General features: G+C 41.3%; 1 protein-coding gene across 13 annotated transcripts in view; it reads right to left on the reverse strand.

Moving 5' to 3' along the window:
- The window catches only part of MUC5AC (mucin 5AC, oligomeric mucus/gel-forming), a 45,785-nt gene that overhangs the window by 15,667 nt on the left and 2,567 nt on the right, over positions 1-27,551 (reverse strand). For 2 of the 13 annotated variants that reach the window (XM_085580166.1, XM_085580162.1), the window contains exons 3-31: positions 27,054-27,113; positions 25,807-26,068; positions 24,710-24,824; positions 24,152-24,242; positions 23,645-23,757; positions 22,932-23,148; positions 22,478-22,603; positions 21,341-21,458; positions 20,445-20,583; positions 19,012-19,122; positions 18,548-18,617; positions 17,619-17,756; positions 17,371-17,535; positions 16,499-16,593; positions 15,401-15,527; positions 14,588-14,843; positions 13,959-14,008; positions 13,249-13,349; positions 12,969-13,120; positions 12,294-12,432; positions 12,085-12,198; positions 11,620-11,799; positions 10,896-11,135; positions 10,156-10,312; positions 9,436-9,564; positions 8,957-9,098; positions 7,651-7,694; positions 7,350-7,556; positions 470-6,539 (exon numbers count right to left, since the gene is read on the reverse strand). In XM_085580166.1, coding sequence (XP_085436292.1) covers positions 470-6,539; positions 7,350-7,556; positions 7,651-7,694; positions 8,957-9,098; positions 9,436-9,564; positions 10,156-10,312; positions 10,896-11,135; positions 11,620-11,799; positions 12,085-12,198; positions 12,294-12,432; positions 12,969-13,120; positions 13,249-13,349; positions 13,959-14,008; positions 14,588-14,843; positions 15,401-15,527; positions 16,499-16,593; positions 17,371-17,535; positions 17,619-17,756; positions 18,548-18,617; positions 19,012-19,122; positions 20,445-20,583; positions 21,341-21,458; positions 22,478-22,603; positions 22,932-23,148; positions 23,645-23,757; positions 24,152-24,242; positions 24,710-24,824; positions 25,807-26,068; positions 27,054-27,113 — 9,928 coding nt within the window. Of the gene's footprint in view, position 1; positions 6,540-7,349; positions 7,557-7,650; positions 7,695-8,956; positions 9,099-9,435; positions 9,565-10,155; positions 10,313-10,895; positions 11,136-11,619; positions 11,800-12,084; positions 12,199-12,293; positions 12,433-12,968; positions 13,121-13,248; positions 13,350-13,958; positions 14,009-14,587; positions 14,844-15,400; positions 15,528-16,498; positions 16,594-17,370; positions 17,536-17,618; positions 17,757-18,547; positions 18,618-19,011; positions 19,123-20,444; positions 20,584-21,340; positions 21,459-22,477; positions 22,604-22,931; positions 23,149-23,644; positions 23,758-24,151; positions 24,243-24,709; positions 24,825-25,806; positions 26,069-27,053; positions 27,114-27,551 lie in introns of all 13 variants that reach the window. The other 11 variants (XM_085580174.1, XM_085580171.1, XM_085580173.1 and 8 more) reach the window with 11 other exon arrangements.

Consider the following 27,551-nt stretch of genomic DNA (forward strand, 5'->3'; position numbering starts at 1 on the left):
GGTGGAGGTGGTGACAGTGGTGGTTGATGGGATGGTTGTGGTCGTGGTGCTGGTGGTGGGGCTGGTTGTTATCATAGGGATGGGGATCGAGCAGTTGTAGTTGGGGGTGCAGCAGAGCACGCGGATCTTGTAGTTGAGGCACATCTTGAATTTGCCCGTCTGGTCCTCGTTCTTGCACACCAGTCCAAAGTGGACGTCGCACTGCACGACCTGCCCCACCTGCTGGATGGCGACGTCAGGGTAGTCCTCCGCCTGGCACTCGATCTGCTTTGGCTGCCGGCAGATTCGCTTGCCGGCGGCGCGGATGTGCTGGTAGGTTTCAAAGTCTCCCTGGTTGGGCCCCGAGGAGGGGAAGTCGACGTCGAACCATTCGCTCCAGGTGCAGATTTCAGGTTCACAGGGGGTGGTGGAGGAAGTTGTCGTAGACGTCGTTGGCGTGGGGCTGGTGGAAGTGCTGATTTCTGTGGAGGTGGGACTCGTAGTGGTGGAGATGTAGGGCGTGGAGGTGGAGGTGGTGACAGTGGTGGTTGATGGGATGGTGGCGGTCGTGGTGCTGGTGGTGGGGCTGGTTGTTATCACAGGGATGGGGATCGAGCAGTTGTAGTTGGGGGTGCAGCAGAGCACACGGATCTTGTAGTTCAGGCACATCTTGAATTTGCCCGTCTGGTCCTCGTTCTTGCACACCAGTCCAAAGTGGACATCGCACTGCACGACCTGCCCCACCTGCTGGATGGCGACGTCAGGGTAGTCCTCCGCCTGGCACTCGATCTGCTTTGGCTGCCGGCAGATTCGCTTGCCGGCGGCGCGGATGTGCTGGTAGGTTTCAAAGTCTCCCTGGTTGGGCCCCGAGGAGGGGAAGTCAACGTCGAACCATTCGCTCCAGGTGCAGATTTCGGGTTCACAGGGGGTGGTGGAGGAAGTTGTCGTAGACGTCATTGGCGTGGGGCTGGTGGTGCTGGTGGAAGTGCTGATTTCTGTGGAGGTGGGACTCGTGGTGGTGGAGATGTAGGGCGTGGAGGTGGAGGTGGTGACAGTGGTGGTTGATGGGATGGTGGAGATCGTGGTGCTGGTGGTGGGGCTGGTTGTTATCACAGGGATGGGGATCGAGCAGTTGTAGTTGGGGGTGCAGCAGAGCACGCGGATCTTGTAGTTGAGGCACATCTTGAATTTGCCCGTCTGGTCCTCGTTCTTGCACACCAGTCCAAAGTGGACGTCGCACTGCACGACCTGCCCCACCTGCTGGATGGCGACGTCAGGGTAGTCCTCCGCCTGGCACTCGATCTGCTTTGGCTGCCGGCAGATTCGCTTGCCGGCGGCGCGGATGTGCTGGTAGGTTTCAAAGTCTCCCTGGTTGGGCCCCGAGGAGGGGAAGTCGACGTCGAACCATTCGCTCCAGGTGCAGATTTCAGGTTCACAGGGGGTGGTGGAGGAAGTTGTCGTAGACGTCGTTGGCGTGGGGCTGGTGGAAGTGCTGATTTCTGTGGAGGTGGGACTCGTAGTGGTGGAGATGTAGGGCGTGGAGGTGGAGGTGGTGACAGTGGTGGTTGATGGGATGGTGGAGATCGTGGTGCTGGTGGTGGGGCTGGTTGTTATCACAGGGATGGGGATCGAGCAGTTGTAGTTGGGGGTGCAGCAGAGCACGCGGATCTTGTAGTTCAGGCACATCTTGAATTTGCCCGTCTGGTCCTCGTTCTTGCACACCAGTCCAAAGTGGACGTCGCACTGCACGACCTGCCCCACCTGCTGGATGGCGACGTCAGGGTAGTCCTCCGCCTGGCACTCGATCTGCTTTGGCTGCCGGCAGATTCGCTTGCCGGCGGCGCGGATGTGCTGGTAGGTTTCAAAGTCTCCCTGGTTGGGCCCCGAGGAGGGGAAGTCAACGTCGAACCATTCGCTCCAGGTGCAGATTTCGGGTTCACAGGGGGTGGTGGAGGAAGTTGTCGTAGACGTCATTGGCGTGGGGCTGGTGGTGCTGGTGGAAGTGCTGATTTCTGTGGAGGTGGGACTCGTGGTGGTGGAGATGTAGGGCGTGGAGGTGGAGGTGGTGACAGTGGTGGTTGATGGGATGGTGGAGATCGTGGTGCTGGTGGTGGGGCTGGTTGTTATCACAGGGATGGGGATCGAGCAGTTGTAGTTGGGGGTGCAGCAGAGCACGCGGATCTTGTAGTTGAGGCACATCTTGAATTTGCCCGTCTGGTCCTCGTTCTTGCACACCAGTCCAAAGTGGACGTCGCACTGCACGACCTGCCCCACCTGCTGGATGGCGACGTCAGGGTAGTCCTCCGCCTGGCACTCGATCTGCTTTGGCTGCCGGCAGATTCGCTTGCCGGCGGCGCGGATGTGCTGGTAGGTTTCAAAGTCTCCCTGGTTGGGCCCCGAGGAGGGGAAGTCGACGTCGAACCATTCGCTCCAGGTGCAGATTTCAGGTTCACAGGGGGTGGTGGAGGAAGTTGTCGTAGACGTCGTTGGCGTGGGGCTGGTGGAAGTGCTGATTTCTGTGGAGGTGGGACTCGTAGTGGTGGAGATGTAGGGCGTGGAGGTGGAGGTGGTGACAGTGGTGGTTGATGGGATGGTGGCGGTCGTGGTGCTGGTGGTGGGGCTGGTTGTTATCACAGGGATGGGGATCGAGCAGTTGTAGTTGGGGGTGCAGCAGAGCACATGGATCTTGTAGTTCAGGCACATCTTGAATTTGCCCGTCTGGTCCTCGTTCTTGCACACCAGTCCAAAGTGGACGTCGCACTGCACGACCTGCCCCACCTGCTGGATGGCGACGTCAGGGTAGTCCTCCGCCTGGCACTCGATCTGCTTTGGCTGCCGGCAGATTCGCTTGCCGGCGGCGCGGATGTGCTGGTAGGTTTCAAAGTCTCCCTGGTTGGGCCCCGAGGAGGGGAAGTCAACGTCGAACCATTCGCTCCAGGTGCAGATTTCGGGTTCACAGGGGGTGGTGGAGGAAGTTGTCGTAGACGTCATTGGCGTGGGGCTGGTGGTGCTGGTGGAAGTGCTGATTTCTGTGGAGGTGGGACTCGTGGTGGTGGAGATGTAGGGCGTGGAGGTGGAGGTGGTGACAGTGGTGGTTGATGGGATGGTGGAGATCGTGGTGCTGGTGGTGGGGCTGGTTGTTATCACAGGGATGGGGATCGAGCAGTTGTAGTTGGGGGTGCAGCAGAGCACGCGGATCTTGTAGTTGAGGCACATCTTGAATTTGCCCGTCTGGTCCTCGTTCTTGCACACCAGTCCAAAGTGGACGTCGCACTGCACGACCTGCCCCACCTGCTGGATGGCGACGTCAGGGTAGTCCTCCGCCTGGCACTCGATCTGCTTTGGCTGCCGGCAGATTCGCTTGCCGGCGGCGCGGATGTGCTGGTAGGTTTCAAAGTCTCCCTGGTTGGGCCCCGAGGAGGGGAAGTCGACGTCGAACCATTCGCTCCAGGTGCAGATTTCAGGTTCACAGGGGGTGGTGGAGGAAGTTGTCGTAGACGTCGTTGGCGTGGGGCTGGTGGAAGTGCTGATTTCTGTGGAGGTGGGACTCGTAGTGGTGGAGATGTAGGGCGTGGAGGTGGAGGTGGTGACAGTGGTGGTTGATGGGATGGTGGCGGTCGTGGTGCTGGTGGTGGGGCTGGTTGTTATCACAGGGATGGGGATCGAGCAGTTGTAGTTGGGGGTGCAGCAGAGCACACGGATCTTGTAGTTCAGGCACATCTTGAATTTGCCCGTCTGGTCCTCGTTCTTGCACACCAGTCCAAAGTGGACGTCGCACTGCACGACCTGCCCCACCTGCTGGATGGCGACGTCAGGGTAGTCCTCCGCCTGGCACTCGATCTGCTTTGGCTGCCGGCAGATTCGCTTGCCGGCGGCGCGGATGTGCTGGTAGGTTTCAAAGTCTCCCTGGTTGGGCCCCGAGGAGGGGAAGTCAACGTCGAACCATTCGCTCCAGGTGCAGATTTCGGGTTCACAGGGGGTGGTGGAGGAAGTTGTCGTAGACGTCATTGGCGTGGGGCTGGTGGTGCTGGTGGAAGTGCTGATTTCTGTGGAGGTGGGACTCGTGGTGGTGGAGATGTAGGGCGTGGAGGTGGAGGTGGTGACAGTGGTGGTTGATGGGATGGTGGAGATCGTGGTGCTGGTGGTGGGGCTGGTTGTTATCACAGGGATGGGGATCGAGCAGTTGTAGTTGGGGGTGCAGCAGAGCACGCGGATCTTGTAGTTGAGGCACATCTTGAATTTGCCCGTCTGGTCCTCGTTCTTGCACACCAGTCCAAAGTGGACGTCGCACTGCACGACCTGCCCCACCTGCTGGATGGCGACGTCAGGGTAGTCCTCCGCCTGGCACTCGATCTGCTTTGGCTGCCGGCAGATTCGCTTGCCGGCGGCGCGGATGTGCTGGTAGGTTTCAAAGTCTCCCTGGTTGGGCCCCGAGGAGGGGAAGTCGACGTCGAACCATTCGCTCCAGGTGCAGATTTCAGGTTCACAGGGGGTGGTGGAGGAAGTTGTCGTAGACGTCGTTGGCGTGGGGCTGGTGGTGCTGGTGGAAGTGCTGATTTCTGTGGAGGTGGGACTGGTAGTGGTGGAGATGTAGGGCGTGGAGGTGGAGGTGGTGACAGTGGTGGTTGATGGGATGGTGGAGATCGTGGTGCTGGTGGTGGGGCTGGTTGTTATCACAGGGATGGGGATCGAGCAGTTGTAGTTGGGGGTGCAGCAGAGCACGCGGATCTTGTAGTTCAGGCACATCTTGAATTTGCCCGTCTGGTCCTCGTTCTTGCACACCAGTCCAAAGTGGACGTCGCACTGCACGACCTGCCCCACCTGCTGGATGGCGACGTCAGGGTAGTCCTCCGCCTGGCACTCGATCTGCTTTGGCTGCCGGCAGATTCGCTTGCCGGCGGCGCGGATGTGCTGGTAGGTTTCAAAGTCTCCCTGGTTGGGCCCCGAGGAGGGGAAGTCAACGTCGAACCATTCGCTCCAGGTGCAGATTTCGGGTTCACAGGGGGTGGTGGAGGAAGTTGTCGTAGACGTCGTTGGCGTGGGGCTGGTGGTGCTGGTGGAAGTGCTGATTTCTGTGGAGGTGGGACTCGTAGTGGTGGAGATGTAGGGCGTGGAGGTGGAGGTGGTGACAGTGGTGGTTGATGGGATGGTTGTGGTCGTGGTGCTGGTGGTGGGGCTGGTTGTTATCACAGGGATGGGGATCGAGCAGTTGTAGTTGGGGGTGCAGCAGAGCACGCGGATCTTGTAGTTGAGGCACATCTTGAATTTGCCCGTCTGGTCCTCGTTCTTGCACACCAGTCCAAAGTGGACGTCGCACTGCACGACCTGCCCCACCTGCTGGATGGCGACGTCAGGGTAGTCCTCCGCCTGGCACTCGATCTGCTTTGGCTGCCGGCAGATTCGCTTGCCGGCGGCGCGGATGTGCTGGTAGGTTTCAAAGTCTCCCTGGTTGGGCCCCGAGGAGGGGAAGTCGACATCGAACCATTCGCTCCAGGTGCAGATTTCGGTTTCACAGGGGGTGTTAGTTGAATATGTTGTTGTTTTAGTGCTCCTTGCCACTGTTGTTGTAGTTGTTTGTTTTTCTGTCTGCATTGTTGGTTTTGATGTTATTCTGGTGTGGATGTAATCTGTTTTTGGTTCCCCAGTTGTTGTCTTGTGTCTTGTTTGTAAACTTATTGTTGTTGGTTCTGATCTGGACATTGTATTTGGATGCCTTGTAGTTGGTTGTGTTGTTGTAGTCAGAGTTTCAGGGGTTGTTTCACATGGCACTGGTATATTTATGCAGCATTTAAAACGCAGTTCATAATTATAGCAGATGGGTGGCAGTTGATCTTTATTGTAGCATTTTAACCCTTCTTCTGTGTTACACGTTATATGTTGCTCTAGTAGAGGATATGGTGTATTAGGGAACCGTACTGCTCTACATTCCACCTCCTTTCTATTGCTGCAGACTTGGTATCCTTTATTTTTGATGTTCTCAATTGTATCAAAATCTCCATCATTGTAACCTGACCCTGGATAACTGACGTCATACCATCTTGACCAGTAGCATTTTTCTTTGTAACAAAGAGGGATTGTTGAAGGGGATGTGGTGACAGGTGTTGTTGTTTTAGTTGTTTCTTCAACAGGTGATGGGATCAATATACTTTCAGTAGTAACTGAATATGTTGTTTCAGTTGATGTTTCTGTCAGAGCTGGAGTTGTGACTGGGGTTGATGTGCGGAAAGGCCTTGTGGAAGAGCATGGTACAAAAACACAGCAGAGGATTCTGATTTCATAGTTGTTGCACATTGTTGAAATTTGATCCTTGTTGTAACATATAAGCCCTTGTGTTGTACTGCATTCTACTTTCTGGCCAAGGTCTTTCAGTGGTATTTCAGGAAACTTCTCTGCTCTGCATTCAACAGCCTTTGGGGCTTTACAAACCTCATAACCTTTTGCTCGTAAATCATCAAATGTTTCAAAATCTCCCCCATCATAACCAGGGGTTTGTAGGCTCCCATCATACCATTCTGACCACTCACAGACTTCATGAACACATACTGATGTAGTTGGTGACACTGTGAAGGATAAAAGGAAAAGGAAGAGACCATGAAATGAAGAATGAATCCTGTAAATACTTTTTTTTTTTTTAAATGGGCTGACAATTTTCCTAATGTTGTCTTGCATTATGCTCCTGTAGTGCATCAGTTTATTTTACTGTGTTGTAGAACAGCAAATCCATCACCCAGAAATTTAATGTAGTGACATGCTTTGAACTGTCACTTCCCAAGGGAATACTAATTATATATTACAAGGTGCTGAAATAAAGTTCAGGTCTAATTTATACACTCTAGAAAAAAAACAAGTCTCACTTGTTTTACATTCGGTTCTGTGTATTTGCTTTGGTTCTGTCTTGCTTCACCATATACTAGGTCTTTCTGGAATGTATTGAAATCAGTGGAAATAGTTGCTTTTTTCTTCCAAATCAGTTGACTCCTCACTTAGAGCAGAGCAGTCTTTGTTCCTTTATTTCAAACATCCCTACACTTTGTATTTTAGCTCTGATCTGAATAAACCATTTATTGGTTGGAGAGCTTTTGCAGGTAAACTCTCATTATGAAAAAGATGGTAAATAGCTACTGAATTCCAGTAATGCTGATGTTTTCTGTAATTTCAAAATAGATGTATTTTATATTAAATACTGATTTCATAAAACATATGCCTAGAGGAACTTGCGATTCCCAACCTGAAGAATGCTGTACAGGAATTCTAAAAACCTAAATTTTGTTATCTCAATGACAATATCCGAGCAATCCACTTAGTACTGCAAAATATGTTTTTCCTCACTAAACAAGAAAATACAATCTTAGGGGCTACAAAGGACGTACCTGTGGAAGTAGAGGTAGGTGGTGTAGAGCTGAAGTGAAATGTCGTTGCTGTTGTGGGTGATGTTGCGATTTGACATTCATGCATAAGCCTTTGAAGTGTTCCATTGGTCCCACAGATTGCAACAATACACCATCCTGTGCCATCTGTAGTGTTGTAGACCACATCATTGTAGTTGTACTTCTGCCCTTCATAAATGCAGACACATTCTGTAGATCAAAACAGGATGTTATTCCTTGCTACCTGAAACACAGAGTACCCTAAATATGTCTTATTCATATATCAACGACTTCATCAACATACCATGTTCATCATATCTGCATTTTTTGCCATGAATTGTACATTCGCTGAAAAAGAGAAAAACAGATTATGAGTGTGGACATACTGGTTTGTGACATTTTTTTCCTTATAATTTTTCTTCTATCAATCCTCTGCTATTAATTGTGTGTTTAAATGTAAAATGACCCTTGTCTGAGCTAGACAGTCGGTTCTGCTTTATAAACTCAGGCTAGGTATTTATAGTCTGGCTACAAGTTCTCTGGCAAGAAAGGTAGCTCTGCTCTTCTTTGAGCCAGCATATAAAATATGCAGCATCGCTACCAGTGCTTTTGGGAACACAAAAAAAGATGCAAGATAGACGATTTCAAATATTCTTATCTACACAACAGATCTATTTTTTGCAGGGGAAAAGCACAGTATATATATCATTTACATCTAAAAGGATATATACAAAGGATTACTACCATGGATATTGAGGCAATCCACACAGTGAATTTCCATTAGGCTTCCAAAATATGCAAGAAGAATTCTGGTTTGAAGGGCAATTTATCTGTTTAAGAACTGAATCTTGACCTATTTATTTACAGGAACTAAGGACATCTATACACTGAATAAACTGAGATTTGGATAGGTGTTTAATGGATTAGGTTTGGTGCTGTTAATGGCCTAGATGATATAGGCCAAGGCATCTATGAAGTGCAAACCTTGCAAAGGACGTTGGTTTAGCTCCAATGGGCTTTGGCTTAAGATTTTTGCTATTCAGATTGCACTGCTTACGATATTTAAGTGTAGCTTCTTTAAAGGTATCTTAAGACAACTGCTTCACAATTGCTTTTGCTAACTCTGTACTTAAGCCTTATAGAAGGCTTAGCAGGACTTGTCATCAGTTATGTGTGAGAATACGTGCTGACTATTGCAACTATGCAAGTACCAGTGCAATAACAAAAACAAGCTCAAAACAATGTAGATGTGTTGGTTGCTCACTTCTAATGAATTTCACATATGAGTTTAGGTATAGCTTTTTAAAAATTCTCAGGCTCTTCCCTAATTTTTTAGGGAACAAGCTAAATTATTTTAGCTTGTTTTCACTTAATTTAATAATTATAATAATGTTAAAGGACTTTACTACTTATTTTGTGTATTTATTAATCTCTTGATGATGAAATGTTTCGCTGTGTTATCGTTTAATTTCCTGGGAAGGGAAGAAAATTAGACATTGTTCATCAGCCTCTGACTGGCCTAGTTCCTGTTGGTAATTAACAAATTTAATGTGTGATGAATTATGTTCCACAATTTTAAAATCTATTTTAAAATTATTTTCTAATCCTACCATGATTCACAATTCTGCTTTGAAGGCATCTCCATTCCTGGTTTGTAATATCTTCCATCTTCGTAACAACCACAATAAGAAACACAGGTCATGGTTTCCTCATCAAAATAGGGCTTATTCTTTGGACATTGTGGATAACAACCTGAAATTAAAAAAAGAGTCAAGTTGACACTAGGCTTTTCATAATTATAAGTAAGCCTACACTCATAATCTGCTTTTCCCAAAATGTCCCACATGGTAAGTGGAATGTCATATTCTCTTATTGCTGTTCCTTTGATTGTACATTATGCTTTGGAGTATTTTGTCCCCATCTTCATTCCAAACAAGTACATAATCCATTAGGGAATACAATACTAATTAGAAAATCTTTTCTTATAATTTCTTGTGTAAACATGTCATATAGTGAGTAATAAAAATTTTGTTCACCATACTGTATTTTAACCTTTCAACTAGAATGAGATATACATAATTATGTTTACCTTCCAAACCCCTCATCTCATGAAGGCATTTCCCACTTGGATTATTGCAGGTCTTCATACAAGGTGCTCCACATGGCTTGTAGTGCCACTCGCATTCCCCTTGTGGGTTATAGTAATCACAGAAGAGAGCTAGAAGAAGAAATGCCAGAAAAATACCTTTGATGTTTTAGCTCTATACTGTTTCAGTTTTTCTAGGTAAAAATCCAATGGGATCAACATAATCCCATAGGTAGGGAACAATATATTGTTTTATTGTTAAGGCAATACAATTGTTACATTTCTAAAACCTTTTAAAACCAATAAATATATACATAATGGAGTTATACATTAAACATGAAAAATAAGTTGATTGAATCACTGATCTTAGCTTGCACTTATGTTTATTTACATGGAGCCTGATGTAATGTAGTAGTGTATAAAATATCATATTTCACTAGTAGTGTATCATGATTGTCAAGTTAATTAGACACTAATCACACTGCTTGAAAAATTATTGCCTGTGGTTTCATTTAACTAAGATAGATTGTTTTCCAGCAATTTACTCAACTGCTTTGTTGGTGTTTTTTTATGTTTTGTTTGTTTGCTTTTTAAGCACATAGTTGTGCCTCTTAGAAGCACAATTTTATCCTTCCTTTCTTGTTCTCCTTTGTTTCCTTTTTTTCCTCCCTTCTGTTTTCTTTCCCTCTGAACCCCTTAAAAAAGTAGTGGGTTGAAACTCACGACAAATGGATGGGGTTCTCCATGATATGCAGATGTCCAGTTCATTACATGCTTGAGCATAGGCAGCTACTGCTGTGCAGAAACATTCACAGTCTCCTCCAGTGTCACAGGCACAAGCATCATCAACACATGCTTGGTAATATTCATTTGGTTCAACCTGATAGAGAAAACATTCAAGTTTTCATGCCCTTTTCCTCTTTGCACTGTCCTAAAATAGCTGAATAAGATATCTGAAACTCATAGGTGTATGAGAGAAAGCTAAGAAAGGAAGAAATAATGAAAACACCTTGAAAAATCAAGAGGGAAATGTAGAATAAAGCTATTGCTAGTAAACTGCAATATTAAGAATTTTTTGGTGTTGAAGACAATTGCAAAATACTGGAAATTACTACAAGCTAGCACAGAGTCATACATATCAGGTGTCTGATATTTGTATTAGTAGAAAATGATGCCAATAGACAATAAACATATACCGAGATATATCTACTGTTGTTCCTTCTATTAACACAAACAAACTAACCAAAGCAAAACAATCCATTTCTTTAGTATACTTGCTCAAGACCAAAGCTGAGAAAATGAAAGTGAAACTATTTCTATGCAGTCACTCTATGCAGGAATTTGCTCTAACTTCACTTTGTCAAGCATGACAAAACGTATTTTAGAGTATTTGATAATTTATTCTACATATAAATGGATGCAGTCATTCTGTCGAGAATTTAAGACTAAATTTTTTGTCATACCTGTGAGTGACACTTTGCAAACACCTCACTGGTGATGATGCTGCATTGCTTCTGTGCCCAGGCTTTCCTGTATGGGTTTGCAGTGCATGGATCCTGCGTACGATTGGCATTTGGGCAATTAGAAGATACTTTCCAGCTATTGGCAAACTCCAGCACATTTCCTACCACAGACTGAATGCGAGTAGTGAAGTCATTATTTCCATTGCCATCATAGTTTCCACAAAGTCCACAGACATGGCCCTGCATCAAGATAAAAAACCAAAATGACAAAGATCAGTAAGGTACAATTTCTTAGTAGCTGTGAGTAACAAACCTCAGGATGACTCTTATGTAAGATTATTAATGCCTATTTAGTAACAGTGTTGGATATTTTCATAAAGTACTTCTCATGAAGAGAGGTCTCTAGCTTGTTGTTATGAAGGAATGGACTGATGGGTTTTGTTCTAAGTACTGAGCTATTTCATTTTAGCTGATCCTAAATACGTCTCTTCGGTGAGGGTTTTCCATGAAGAAAGCTACTGATAAAGTTGCTGTTATGCCATTGCTGAATAATATAATTTAAGGATAATGCATAGTACACAATTTAAGTCAACATAACAAGGATAATATGATGTTGTTTCTGCTCTTCTGGTTTACAGTCTAAATTTCCACCCTCTTTCTTTAAGAGACAATATGACTATGTTACAGAATTAATTTCATTCATGTTTTCACTGTTAAAGTATACCTGAAAGCTGGGACTAAGTTTGATGAATATACTGGTTTTCTTGTCCCACATGAGTATCAGACCAACAGTAGTATCAACCACCAGGTAGATGCCCATGGAACGAATTTGGAATGGCATTTTTCCTCCAGGTGTCCTCTGGATGACATCAGAGTGTCCATCACTGAGTACCAGCTCATAGTTCTAAGACAGGAGAAGAAAAAGTTAGAGGCTAATTTAGAAAGTCACTATATTGTAGTTGTATATATTGACGGTAACTTCTTGAAATAATAATATTATCATCAAGAGGATCCTATTCAACAACCTCAGGTTAAGAAATTTCTTTGTAGATTTCCCTCCTTTGCTTTCTAGAGCAGAGAGGAAAAGAGTCTAGTGACCTTTTCATTATGTTTGGGGCCACTTCTCCTATGCAGCCTAGTTGGGACAGCTTGTTCCATCCTTCTGGCACAACTTAAAGAAAATACTTACACCCAGGAAAACTTTAATAGACTTAGAGCAGGTAGTTCCTGTAGTGCCACATGGAATGTTCTCAGTGATGACTCTGAAGGTTCCCTGGTTCATAGCTTGTTGACCACAGTAGTTCTGAAACAGGAGAATGACATTCACTGTTTTATGTTACATGTTCATAAGAAAAATGCAAGGTATTTCAAGCAAAAATCTAGGCAGGACTATATTACCTGGACCAGAACATATTCACAGTCTCCTTCAAAATCAAAGCGTTTACCATCAAAGGTGGTATAATGCCCATCTCCATAAACAGAACATGTTTCCAGGCAGGGTTCCTCAGAGCATTGCCATTTTCTGTTTCTACATGTGCTGCACAAGACAAAAAGCACCCCCAATGTAAACACTAGACAATATAAATATAGGTAAACATTAAACACAATATAAATATAGGTACATTTCTCTATTTTAACATCTGTTAAGATTCTAATGAAAAAATAAGGTTTGCTTATTCTCAAAAATGCAACATAGATCAAGAACTATTGGAATTTATCCCAAGACTGTGTTACTTAATGTAATGAATCATCTGCATCAGAAGACACCAATTCTTTCACATTTTCAGATCCTGTTGGATCTATTGAAATAGAAGGACTTCCTTAGAAGAAAGATTTTTTTTTTTTTTTTACTTGAATGAATAGGACATCAAAACCGTGGTATTTTTCTGACAACTTGCAGTTTCTGGGCCATGCCATCGAGAAAAATAGACAGAATTTGCCTTTTAGGTACTAAGTGGATTATTTTATGCAGGATTCCTTCCTAGAAATCTTGGTACTGCTAGAATGACATGTTATTTATGTAGATCTTAAACTGTTCTATTTCCAAAATATTATTTTTCAATATGTTCTTACCAGTTGTTACAGCCAACTCTGATTGATTCTCCTGGACTGTAGAAATTCCCATTGTGAATACATGGACAGTCTTCTGGAGCAATGCAGCCACCTTTGCCGTCCAACACTTGATCATGAGGACATACGCAGCCAGAGACACAGTGAGTTTTGTACTGTAAGGACCATAAAGAAGACATGTCTTGAAACATTTCCCTGGTGGAATAGTCCAGCTGTAGCTGGTAAGTGTAAGAGATATCTTTATTAATATGCTTTTGACTAGGTCAAAAGAGTCTGTACTTACACATTCCATGTCTAGAGTCTGACAGCTCTTCTGGCATCCTGCTCCTACCACATTTGCAGTGACATTGTCACAGTCAACATAAACCATGGGAGGCACACAGACTGAAAGAGAGAAAAAAACATGAGAAATTGAGCCCAACCATGCCTTTGTATCTTTGTGTTCCCAAGAAAAAATGGCAATACTCCTTTATGAATTATGTGCACCTTAGTGTGATGCATGTAGTGAGAGAGAAACCAAACATTGTTTTGATTTCATATTCACCTGGTTTTTGTGATTATGTTTAGACTACTTAATAAAGTTAATTTTTATTTAGCTTCATGAAACACTTCCTTTCAGAAAAAACAGAACAAAACAGGATAACAAATATCCTTGTTTACTTGTTTGACTTTTTATTTTTTTTGCTTGCTTTGGGGTTTTTTTGCTTTTACACTTTAATTAAAATGTGAACAGCTTTTCTCTCACATTAAGTGAGGTGACCAAGTATCCTTTTACCCTGGGTAACCCAGGGGGTTCTAACTTCAACCACCTGAAAGGTAAGACAGTGTTTCTTTATATTTTGAGAATGTCCTCTATATTACAGAAGACCTTAATTCATTTTCTTGGTTGATTTCAGACTTGTATAATTTGCATCATTATGACAAGAGAAGAAAGAAATAAAAAGACTGAAGATGGAAAGGGAGAATTAAAGCAAGTCTAAAGTGATATGTTACCTGGTTCAGGCTTCTCTCCAATGCAGCTCAGCTTTCCATAGGCACAAGTGCTATAAAAACAAGGGAATGGATATTTTTAAACTTCTTCTTGTCAAGTTTCAGCCTATTTCCCAATGAACTTGAAAGAATAAAAAATTACTGTGTAATAAAATAAAACGTGTTTTTTATCAAACAGTTTGCATATTTAAAAATAATATTCTATATTAGAGTAGAACAAAATACAAGTAGATTCTATATCATGTTTGCTCTGTCTATATGCCTGGTTTAAAGTTTTCCTTCAGAATAGTTCAGACTCCCATCAAAATGGGATAACAGAATTATCAGGCATCTTTCACCATGGAACAAGCTTTTTACAGTCACAGATAAGAAAAATATGTGTAGAGGCAAGGGACAGGGTGGGAGTTGGGCTGTTAGCAAAGGCTGACCCACCACAGGACTGTTTGTTGAATTCCAGTAGTTGTTTATGAACAATCTTCCAAATATGGGTAGCCCTAAGAATTAAGAAGCTATGATTTTTTTTAATTGAAAATTTTAGTTATAGAAATTAATTCTATTTCATAACATTTATATGGTTTCATGATTGCCTATATCTAATCTCTTCACTTTTTAAAAAAAAAAATATCTCTTACCAGACAACACCATTATCATGAACAACTTCACCAGAAGAGAGAGGCGTTCCTTTGTAGTAACAAGGACAGCTAGAAGCAGGCACACATTTGCCACTGTCATCCATGTAGGTTCCATTTATGCAGGTACAGCCATCAACTGGGACAAACTTGATGCTGCATGTGACATCAGGTTCACTCAGAGAGCGGCAGGTGGGTTGACAGGAATCGACATTGTAGGTGTACTTCAAGGACTTTGGACACAAGGTGGTGTATTTTGCTTGAGAGTAAGAAGGTCAGTTACATTTGTTGTTAATTCAAGAATCAATATAGGTATAAAGTATTTGAGATAAAGTATGTATGATAAATGTGGCGTTGTATGCACACATGCTTTACTGATATGCCCAGTAGTGTAATTTTTTGTAGTACTAGAGCAAAATTTTCCCTTATAAATGTGTCATATGTTTTGCCCAAGTTAAAAAAAAAAGAAAGTTAAATTATGATAAGACACAGTATGTTTCTTCCTCTATGCTATTTTTATACTTCTTGTCAAAGTAAGTTGAGAAACACCCTACTTATTTTATTCCTATTGCAAGGGTATTTCTCTTCAGGTTTTTTCTTATGGTTCTGAGCAAGTAAACTAACAAAGCCCATTTTTAATATTTCTTCTTGTTTCTTGTTTGTCTTTTATGGCATTCCTTTCCTGCTCAGCTTCTTTGAAGTCAATACTATACTTCAACTCCAGTTTAACACAATTTACTGTGGAATCCCTGAGAGTTGCTATGTGGGGCCTTCTAGGTGATCATTTTCAAAAGACAAAAGGGATGTAAAACTTACTGCAGGCTTTGCTCCTCCATCCAGTGAGAAGAACTCCTTTAGCAGCACAGGCTCTGACATAGCTGGAAAGGGCAGCACACATGCAGTCCTCACTCTTCTCACAGTTACATGTGTCAAACATGCAGGTCTAGGAACAGAGGATGATGTGGTCATCAGAATGCTATTTCAAAGCCATGGAACTCAGCAGTTTTTAAGAATTACGTTCATTAGAGGTTAAAAAGATTGCAATTGACATGTATAAGTAAATATATGTCCGATTTTTATTGAGCTCTTTCAAAAGTTTGAAAAAAGAGCAATTAGAGATTCACTATTTTGAACTATTTTTTCTTTTTATTTTTTCATGTGTTGGGCAGTTTTACAACAACTACTTCAAATTTGTTGCCACTGTGCCATATATATTTAGAATAAATGGAGATTTTTTTTATGCCACCCAGCTTTTGCTTAAGAGCCTGGGCTCTCTGCAGCAGAGGAACAAAGAATACAAGAAGTTATTTGATGTGTTTCTATGCTGGACAGGGATAATAAAATATTGTTAATTCCAGATGATGTTTATTGAGCATAATCTTACAAATTTCCAGTAACAGGAAGGTTTTTTGAAGTACCCAGGGACTCTGGCACAGAGTTTCATCACTTGAATTTCTGGAACATTTTCATTCACATCTTATCTAATTCTCACTGTTGCTTTTTATGCACTTTGCTTGCCTCGTCCTTGCATATATGCAAAAGCCTTCTGAGAGCAGTTCAGAGGAATTAAAGCACCAGTTAAGATTCTGGCTAAAGCTTTCATTATATCTCTCATAAAGGACAATTTTTATCCTTTGACAGTGAATGCAAACTCCTAACTTAGTCTTTAAGTTTGCACCTAAAAATAGGCACAGGAGGAATACACCTGTACATTTATCTTCCAGGGAATAGAAAGAAAGATAGTTTCACAAAGGAGCAAATTTCATATTGTGTAGATAAGAATGAACCCTTGGCTTGTAAAGAACCATCATGAATTCATCTCCTTGCAACTGGTAAGTTGTTCTCTCAGGTGTTAGTATCAGAAATCTGAGTCTTTTTCTCCTATATTGGATGGATGACATTAGAGCCAAATACCTTATAGTAAACTTCTGGATTCACTGTTGAGTGACATTCAGCAAAAGGTCCCGTGGTATCGGAGAGCAGTCCACACCAGTGCTGAGCATACTGGTCTGTGAATTGAAAACAAGGTAAGGATTTGTATGGCAGTGAATTTGCAAAACTCTTGTCTCAAGGTAACTATACCTCCTCCAGGGAAATTACAGAAGCTTAACATTACAATATCATTAACCTCTGCATTTGCTGAGGCACACAGTCTTTCACTTCCTCTAGGCAGAAGTATGACCGCTTTATAAACGGAATGTTCTCTAATTCATTGTCATGGAATAAACTAAAGGTACCCCTAGCTGAATTTTAAAAAGAGGTTCACACTGTAAAAAGATGAACGATGCTAGTTCATCTCAGAAAAAAGAAGACTAGCTTGTGAATACTCAAGAATTATATATTTTGTTGGCTGAAATGCAGCTTGAATACTTTCAGTCTCTGAACTGTAAGTCTGGTTCTTAGTTTAACAGTGGAAGGGCCACAGCCACAACCTTCAGAGGGGCTAGGCACAGCTGTGACAATGAGTCCTTTCCAGGAAAATGAATCCCTAATATGCTGTATGGTTCCAGTTTTCCTTAAGTATGTTGACTTGTTGTCTTGATCCAAAGGAATATATCTGAAGATCCAAAATATTTTGCTAGTTATTATTTCTTAATTGAAATTATCATTAAGAAATTATTATTATTATTAAGAAATTATTTCTTAATTGAAGACTTCTAGTGTCAGCTGAGGAAAATTATCTGCATGTGCAAATAGTTCTGTTATTTTGGCTAAATGCTTGGTGGCTGATCAGCTTGTTTCATCTTTGCATCTTAAATGAGAGTAGAAGAGGTGGCTGAGCTTACCATTCTGTATGCTGACAGTACAGGGGTCCTCAAAGGTATTTTTGGCATCAGGACAATCAGCCCGAGTTTTCCAAGTATTGCCAAAGGCAGCTGAAGTGCCCTCTATCACACCACTGGTGGTTTTGAAGTCATCTGTCTGTACATCATTGAAGTTTCCACAGAGACCTAGAAGGAAGCAGATGGTCTGTGCAAGTCTCTATGGGATGACAGGTACGGGTGAAGGCAGTTGTTAGGACAAGGTCACTCACCACAGGTCTGCCCTTTGTGTGATGGGTCTAAGTCTATAAAAACTTGCATTAAAGGCATGAGTTGAACCTGTAGCTGAAGGCCAAAGTTTGTTTGCATAATTATGAAGAAAGATGAAGGCCTGAAGATGGTGATGTTTGCTAGGAATACAAGAACAAAATAGTTATAACTTTATTCAAGATGAGCAGCTGAATTAGTTGTTCATTACAGATACAACACAGTAGAGGAATAGTAGAGGAATTCTACAGCTGTGTTTGATATGATCCTAATTTCTGAAGAACTGGGGGGAAAATGATCCTTACAAGATTTCAAATCCAGTACCAAAACAGTCCAACCTAAACATCTAAGCAACAAATGTATACAAAACCTCCACTTTCTGTCAAATGTTTTAAAATGAGGGAAGAACACACACATCTGTTGTTATTTAAAAGGTTGCCTTTTTTTTATGAAAATGCTATAGTGCTATTTAATTGAAGACTCCAATGGAGTCTGGAACTATTCTGTCCTTTTATGGTTTGATTTGTGTCCAGGTGCAGTAGTGTTTGAGAAGAACTGGCATGTGAGAAACTTCAGTGATTAATTTGCTTTGAGAACAAGGACAGGAGAACACAGGGAAGTAATGACTTGAGAAACTGGAGTCCAGTTTCACGTCAGAATTTTTCTTTCCTCTATTATGACAAAGTTTGGATCTGAAAGTGTGCAATAACACTATTTGTTTGAACTTAGATATTGCTAAATATAAACCATGATTTTGTTAAAGTTATTAGTGTTTAATAGGCAAATACTATTGAAAAAAATGGGAGATAATGGTCTGTGGCAGTGCTCTGGGTTTGCTGCAGTGTAACAAGAGGTACAGTTTATCTTTAGTTTAACTCATGTAATAACATTTTAAAATAAAAATAAGAAATAGAAGTTTTTCAAAGGAACTTACCTGCTGAGAATGGTAACTGTGTGTAGATCATATTCACAAATACACTCCCAGAAGGCTGGATCACAATGTTCTGCCACAAGAAAAGACAATTATTAACAAGCAGATAAGTTAAATAATTTCCAAATGTTTCCTCTCTAGTACTACTCAAGATAAAGGGAAAAAAATGGACAGAGACTATGATGATGTTCTGATTCCTGTACTATTTCTTTAATCTTTATTACTGTGTTCCACTGACTGTCCAAGAAAGCAAAAACCAGAAGTTATCTAAATAACAGAAAGCTACTAAGATATTTTCTTCTAATCTGCATACTTTATTCTTAATTTTTATTTTAATGATGTTCAAATTTGATAAAACAAAAAGGCAGTGCAAATTTCTTGTCTGTGCTGTTAGGTGTCATTTGCCTTGTCTCTTAATCTTAGAGAACATCCCTGGAGGATGTCAGGTGTGTACATCTGCTGCTCACCGTTTGTCCTCCGTTTAGGCTGATGGCAACACCCTTGAGGCATGTCTCAGTGTCAGTCAGGCCACACTTGTGGATATCCCCCAACACGGTGAATTCATTGCTGTCACAGAGCTTGCAGAAGAAAACCAAAGATATTGTTAAAAAAGGATTTGCTACATTGAAATAGTTATCTCAAAAAATTCACATGCAAATGGAATTCTTAGTAAAGTTAGTATTTTAAAAATATAGTGTATTTCATTTCTTCTTGTTCTTATGGTCTAACATGTGTCTGGAATCACCAAGTTGGCATTCATGCAGTCTGCACACTGGAAGCTGTGCATTGCTTCTGGCTTTCAGGAGTGAGTTAGACATACTAATCTGAACATTAAAACTTCCTTGTGCATTAGTAAGATGAGTTCCTAATGTGTAGGTAATGCCTGTTTAATATGCTAGAGCAGAAGGAGGTGTGCCTTTCTTGCCCACTGGTTAGGAAGTTTACCAGGGAGAGAAAAGATCATTTCCAATGTCTTCTGCACTGAATAGCTTATTCAAGACCCTGGTGATTTGGACATTCTTTTAACAGGTAGGAAATACGGATTTAAATATGCTCTCATAGAAAATGAAACTAAAATAGTTATTCAGGAAGTTACTGCATAAAGGCTCAGATTTCAACTCAGTTTTGATTTTCATAGGACTGTGTTCTGTGAGCCATCATCAAAGTGTGCCTAATGGCCAAAAACAATAGGGAAAGACTCAAAGAAGGCTGTAATTCTGAATGTGGCTTATCACTTTTTTGGCATAGTGAAGACTAAATTGAGGGCAGCTGAGATGCAGAATTATAGCCTTCTAGAAATTCAGTATTAAATTCTGGGGCTTTCTGAACTTTTGTGTACAAATTTAGGAGTTTCTCTGCCTCCACAGACCCTGAGAATCTAATTTTACATGTTGGTGCCAAAAGGAGGAGTTTAAGTCTGACCTATGCTGCCATTGTGCATCAAGGCAGTGCTTGTGAATCTTATCCAAAAGTTTCATTGATTTAAGCTAATCTATTTCTAAATCATCTCATTCTCACTCTTTTCTAAGATTTATTATTCTTTTTCTTGGTAACATTCAGATTGATCATGTCAAGAATATTTTATTTAATATTAAGTCCTTATAAAAATACTTCACCTTAGTCATTCAGTAAAAATAAACAATACACCTAGGGTTATGAAATCCAACATAAAAACTTAGTGAAAATCTTAAAAAATTGTCAAAGAACACAAAAATACTACAATATTATTTAGTATAACCCTAACATAAAAGGCCCTGAAATCCATTTTAGGATGTTAATCCTATAACCATGTTAACCATCAATTACTCAGAAAACTGATGCAATTGCCAGAAGTTTTCATCAAGCAACATTATATATAGTAAAAACATTTCCTTTAGCAAGGATTGTGACTCATTTTTACCTTGGTTAGGACGTAACTACAGTCTCCAAAGAAGGAATAGTATTTCTCATCAAATGTTGAAATGTGGGAACCTCCTTCAATACTGCAAGTCCCAGGGCATGACTGAGTGACACAAGACCATTCCCCTCCAACACAGGTACTGAAATGAAGGAGGCATTCAGTAACATTGGGTAATGCAAGTGTAAACAAAATAAAAAGGCAGTAAGGGCAGATGATGCCCTAATTTTCCTCTTGAAACACTGATCATACTGCCAAAGGAACCAGTATTGCTTTGAAATCTCAGACAAATATGGGGCAGGCACATTTATATTAAGGTGATAATTTTCTGTATATGTTGTTGTTCATTTCCAGTCTTTGGACAGAATTCAATCCTGGTGAACTTGTAACCCTTGTCAAATATTTTAAGTATTTCTTGGAAAATAAATAATTAGGTAGGTACAGTTGCCTACACTTATGCAGTAATACTTCAGTAATTATAAGGATAATAAAAAAGATATATATTTGTCAAACATGCTTCTCAAATGTGATCTTCCACTCTAAATGTAACATGCCCCCAAATGTCATGTTCTCCATAGTATTCATATGAGACCTTAGCATTACACTGTAGTGCTGCAAAGATATAACACTAATTCACTTCTGGTATTTGACTTGGATTATCTTCCTTCATTGGTATTTCTTGAAATTGAAGCACCTATTCAAAAACTCAAATTTTTGTTCCAAATGTGAAGGGAAAACAGACATGGAAGTACCCTCTAAAGCAGTGTAATTATGGAATTCCAGTTGGTAAGTAGTTGCTCATTTGTTTTTAAAGGGAAAATCAGTAAATATTCAGCTAATGCACAAAAACACTCCAACCCAAAACCCCCAAAAAACCAAAAAGTGAGAAAATATGTTACCATGATCTGCATTTAGATGAGAAGGAGGCACCAGGAGCATAAGTTTCACCTTCATAGGTACAGTGGCATTCTCTGCGGGGAATGCAGCCAGCACCATTAACATCATCAAATACCATTCCTAGGAAAAGAAAGGGTCTATTACTTATTCTGTGCACTGCAGAACCTGCCTTTGAATACACATCTAGCAGATGCCTGAGATTACATCCCATTTCTTCTGTATTTTAAAATAATAGGATGCAAGTTAAGCAGAGTTTGAAGGGCTATAGTCCATTGAAGTCTATCTAAAAATCTTAGCATGATCAAAAAGGACCTCTAGGAAAATTCCTTTCTGTAATGTGTTTCATTAGAATGGAATTAGGACTAAAACTATCAGGTAATGATCTGGAATAGATGAACCATTTGTAAGACTGCCCAGGGACATATCTGTACAGTAAATATTTCTGTGCCCAGAGACAGAAGATTGCCTTAGAGAAATCAATGCTACAACACAAACAAGTGATGGTGAATTCTGTGAAACATGGGGATGGGCAGAGCAGCTGCAAGGGGTGAAGCTCCTGTGATACACAGTCACAACAGCAGCAAAAATTTAGACTCAGAAGTATGTACAGAGAGAACACATCTATCTTATACTGACACACAGTTCTTGTGTGCAATTCTCTGAAGGACCAGATCTAACACACTGCCTAGTGGCTCTGTCAACTCTTTGTTTAGACACACAACACTTGACAAGAAAGGTTTGGTCATTTGTGGAACCAGATGCAGCTTTGCTAACAGCAAAGGAGTTATGACTGCATGCAATATCTGCTTAAAAACTTCATACTTTCGGTGAACCGAGTTTGAATGCTGAGAATAGAAGACTCTGCTGTTATCAGGAGCAAATTATCTTATTCGCAGTTCAGTCATTTTATATATATATACATAAAAAATAGATCTATAAAAGCACATTTGTTGTTTAAAAGGTCATGTTTAGTAATATGAATAGAAACAGTACATCCAGGGGAGAAATGTAGCCATTACTTCAATGATAATAATACTGATGATGTGATGGGAATGATCCAGAGTACAAAAGCTGTTAAATGTGTACAGGTGAGTATTCTAGGGGGGTTGGTATGAGAAAAGGGCAGGAAATGAGCTTGCCTGGAGGACAAACGCAGCCATCTGTGCAGTGATCTTCACAAAGTGCAGATCGTTCCGGGTTGCTGCATGTGTCAGAGCAGGGAGAGCCACACTCGTGGTACTGCATGTTGAACGGACACGATTTGGCTAAAAGTAGAAAGAGTATTATAAAGCTGACTTCTCACTTAAAAGTTGGAGACAGCATTTTTTTGCAGTTTAGGTTGTTTTCTGTCAAGATATGACAGGGTGTCCTGATCCAAGTGGAGGCTGAAGCATTTTAGATATTTTGATTCATATTGAAAATCCCCTAAACTTCCATATTCCCAAACTCCTGTGCCTTACCAGGTAAAAACTGATTTCATTATAATTGTGCACTTTTGAACTACTGCCTTCTTCAGGGAAAAACCTCACATGTGTGAAGTTTGCTAGATGTGTGTAGTAAGCACAGGTGGAGGTCCCTTGCTGAGATACTCACGGCACAGGTCTGAGGTTCTCCAGTTCAGGGGCTGTCCACCTGCATGAGCACACTGCCGGGAGTACTCAGCAAAGGTGTTGCACATGCAGAAGTCAGCCATGGAGCTGTCACAGTGGCACAGGTCTTGTATGCAGGTTTCAATGTAGTCCTGGACGTTCACAAGCATGTTACAACTCGTAAATGCTTTGCTGGTTAATACTGTCTCACAGATAGAAGCCTAGGAAAGAAAAAAGAAAAGGTAAACAAAGTGTTAAGAACATATGAAAAAATTATTTCAGGCATGGAGCAGAACAAATCAAAGATTGATCTTATCCAGAAACCCTTCCAACAGTATCTATAAGCTGATGTTTAAAGAAAAATATAACAATAGGGCAAAACCACATGGAACTCCTTTGAATAACTCTAGTAGTTTCCATATCCTTAGTTGCTGTCACCTCAAGTCACTTCCCAAGCATTATATATTGTCTTTATATTAAGACCTCTTCAGTAATTTTCTCTTTCAGGAAAATATACAGACTTCTTGTAGAAGGGGAATGCAAATTTTTGGCATTCACTTTAGCAAGGAATACAACATGAAATTAAGAATATTTTTTTGAGACCTACAGCTGAGTCATATTCATGCTCTATTTTCCCCCCGCCTTCTAGAACATTTTTTCTAAAGACAGAGAATGTATTCATAGCGATAAAACAAATTTTGAGAGAGAGGTTCTTACAAAGTCTCTTGAGCAGTTCATCAGAGAAGTAGGAGGAATAGGATCATCACACTGCTCTGTGGGTCCATCCATCTTCTGCCTATTACCAAACTGTATGGGGGTCAGTTTTGTCTCTGTAAAAATACAGTTCAAATATTAGAATAATGCTTACTAAATTTTACATGGAGTTATTTGCTTTTGTGGCACTACCTGCTATGATGTGAACAGTGATTACCAAACAATATCACTATAATATGAAAGGGAAAATATGAACAGCATATATAAAAAACTGGATCCTAGCAATTGAAAACAAGTAGATTTTTTTATGTGGCAGGTCTTAAAATATTTATCAGTGATGGAAGCAGTTTAATACCTCTCAAAGTCCTGACTTAGCACAACTGACATCACAGGAATACATGGAATACCCCCAGTTTTCCAGTTGATACAACCCACAACCTATATTAAAGTATATTCTAAGAAAAAAGAAAAAAAAAACACCAGTACTTAATAATGTTTTTTATTACTTACTCCCTGAAATAAATTCATTGCTGACTGGAATTCCATTGAAGTCCCCACAAAGTCCACAAGTTTGATTGGCATATTTCTTATCTAGTTCCACCTAAAAAAAAAAAAAATTAGGAAAGAGGTTTATAGAAATGGAAGTCTTGACAGTAAGGAGCACAGTTTATACCAGTACTGCTTGTGTACTCAGAATTTGAGATATGGTTGTTGTGGTGGCTGTGCTGTGTGATAACAAGGTAGGCACTATTAGAATGGTCAGGGATGACCAAGAAATCTAGTTCTTATCCTAGTCCTGGATTGTGAACATAAATACTTTGCCAGGTCTGGAATCTCAGGAATACTTCATGGTGAGGTAGGAACATTAGAATTTGGCATCTATTGATTCTGAGCTGAGCTTGGTGGGTAAAAATAGGAAATTGAGAGAAGACTGAAAGACAAAACAAAACACTAAAAATGGGCACAGATCCAAAAGTAGTAATGCCTGCCTGGCTGTAATACTGCAAAGGTGTAAAAAGACTATTTTCAAAAAACACAGTTTCTGCTGTATTTTGGATGTTTTCTTACCAGGAGGGCATCTTGTCCATTCCAAAGGAAGGTCAGTCCCAGCTTGGCAGAAACTTTCAAATAGTTGTTACTCCTCTCTATGAAGACTCCCATATGGCTGTAGGGCATCTGGACCCTGGGGAAAGATCATCATAAGTCAGCGGGGTAGGGACAGAATATCCATTGAAAGGATATCGTTGTGGACATTCTCATTCTCTTTGAGAATTTTCAACATGTGTCTGAAGAAATTAGAGCAATAACTACTACAGACAACATAGGTTTGGAATATTTTGTCTATTTCCTATGCAATTGCCTCTCACTGTGCAAATAGATTGGCCTTGCTTTTCCTATTGTTCCTTTTGGTTTTCTCCATTTAAGGGTGTTTCGCTGGGTAAAATGTTAGCATAGATCTGTGGTTGTATTGTTCAAAAAACTGCTGGGAGGCTCTGTTTGTAGGCAGTGTGCTTCAGGATATTGCTATTTACCCCTTGAAGCATTTGCTAATAAAGGGATAGACTCCAGGCTTTTTGTGACATGAGTGCCATTCAGGAAGCTGTACCCAAGATAACCTTTAGACTAATTCACTGTACAAAGCTGCCATAATAGACAACTCACTGTGGGATAGCTGCCCAAATATTTACCTGGCCTTTTGGGTAGGTTTCACACCCTATGTCAAAGTCAGTGCTACAATTGCTACGTAGATAGCAAGTTTGCAGAACACAATTTTAAATTAATTCAGGTACAAGCTGCAAAGCAGTCACTGCTTTACTGCACATTGTTCAGTGCAAGGACAAAAACTGTCAAAAATACCTTGCAGGGATTCTGCTGTGCTAAACCTAATGGAACCTACTAACTTCAAGGATGTAAAGAATACAGTTTATAGACTTAATTGCATCCATACACACACACATTATTGTAGCAGTGGGACAGCATATTGGATACAGCTCACCTGAAAAAAAACAGCCACAGCTGCACAAGTGACACTTAGCTTGCTGCCAAACCCTCCTTTGTACTACTTCAGGAAGGACCTGAGCCCTACCATTGCTTGGGAGCAATGATGAGATGAGGGAAAGGGATACTTGCTCAAAGAGCCCACTGGGAACAAGGTAGGAACATACAATTTGTTGTCGAGCAGGACAGAGCTGGGGGTCAGTTCGATCACTACTCCTTCCAGCTTCATGAAGACATGAGTGATCACAGTAGCATTTTCCACCATTGCACGCCTAATCTGGATGTTGAAGTCCTCGTAGGAAGACTTGCAGTTGGATGCAAAGATGTAATTGCAGACCCCAGGGAAATAAAAGATGTCCCCATCAAAGGTCTTGAAGTGGAAGTTACCCCATGTACTGCACACACGGCCATTGTGAGAAGGGTTGCCAGCTGCGGATTCAAAATAAGCAGTAAGAATTTTCTGTAGTTTTTGTAATACCCTCCCTGTAGATGTTTTATCCCTCCTGCTTCTTTCAACAACCTCTTTCCAAAAGCTTATAATCTTTTTTCTGTTTTGTCAAGGTATTTTTTTGTCATTGTTTATTGATTTCAGTTGCTTTTTGTGCTTAATCAGTTTTGCATAGGGATATAGGGCCTAGGATCAAAAGAGACCTCTGGGGTCACTAGAACCAGTGCTCTAGTTCTGATGACTTCCCTATCCCATATATCCTTTCCTAAATGTATGGAGTCCTCAAGTTCCACCATAAAACCATTTTAAAGCTAATTTACAACTAGCTGACACTCCTACTTGGGAAGGCCACTCATACCCATGACCTCTAAATGGCTGGAAGACTTTTGTCAGCATCTTCGAAAACATATTCCTGTCCCATGTATACCTGGTGGCTCTTGTGCCAAAATTACACTTCACCTTGAAGTGTCCAGGGTCTTGAATAATCTCCCTACTCCTCCTCCAGCCCATTATAGAAAGCTCTTCTTTCATTTCAGTCTTCCTTTCCTAGCAAACATACTCTCCAAAATCCCTGGTTATCTTCCCAAACCCTTCCCACATTTACACTCAGCCTGCTTGAATTGTACCCTATTTCCTAGATAAGCTGTCTCAACAGTTTTTAGCACACTAAGTTTCCTCTCTTTACTGGAAATATGTATAATACTGGGGAAAAACATGTACAATATGTATACATGTTTAAATATATATATTAATTTTTTTTCTTACAGCTGCATCCTAGAACAATGAGTCAAAAGCACGGATTTACATATAGATTATCTGTGCTACCTGATTAATTAATTCTCTGTTAATTTTTTCTTTTATGATGCTAAAGGTTCTTACACAATTTACTGGGTTTTTTTCAGTCACTCCATGCTCTCTCATTAACAAGGCCACAGATACCTGAGCCAAGACATTTGCTTAACTTACCCTTTACTTTCAGTGCATTTTGAAAAGGTGGAATGATTGTCACTCCTTGGGATTTGAAAGCTGGTAGAAAATAGAAAGGAGAAAAAATGGCCAGGTTTAATCTTTTCTGAAGTCCTAAAGCATGGGTAGAGATTGCCTAGTGTTTTTTGTGAATAATATTTCCTACGACTAGTTACACTCCAGTGGAAAGTTTTCATTGCTGGTTTTTACAAATTGCTTTGTGTTCTGTCTTTCTATAAATTTCACTAACAGCTAAATTGCACAGACTGTAGTACTTTCTTCCACCATTTGTTCGAGACTCCCATCTGATGCTGGCCCTGAAGTGCTGAATTCAAAAGCAGCAATATGATCCTTAGAGCACTGTATTATAATACTGATTACAACAGCTTTTTTTAAATAACCTGTGGCACACATTTTTCAGGGCAGACTTAATTATCAGTTATTTAGGCTTGTCATCATTAATACACCAGTCAGCTTTGGATCCTTCCACCCTTGTTT

The sequence above is a fragment of the Lonchura striata genome, chromosome 5, assembly GCF_050655825.1.
Source record: "Lonchura striata isolate lonStrDom1 chromosome 5, ASM5065582v1, whole genome shotgun sequence".
NCBI classification, from domain to species: domain Eukaryota; kingdom Metazoa; phylum Chordata; class Aves; order Passeriformes; family Estrildidae; genus Lonchura; species Lonchura striata.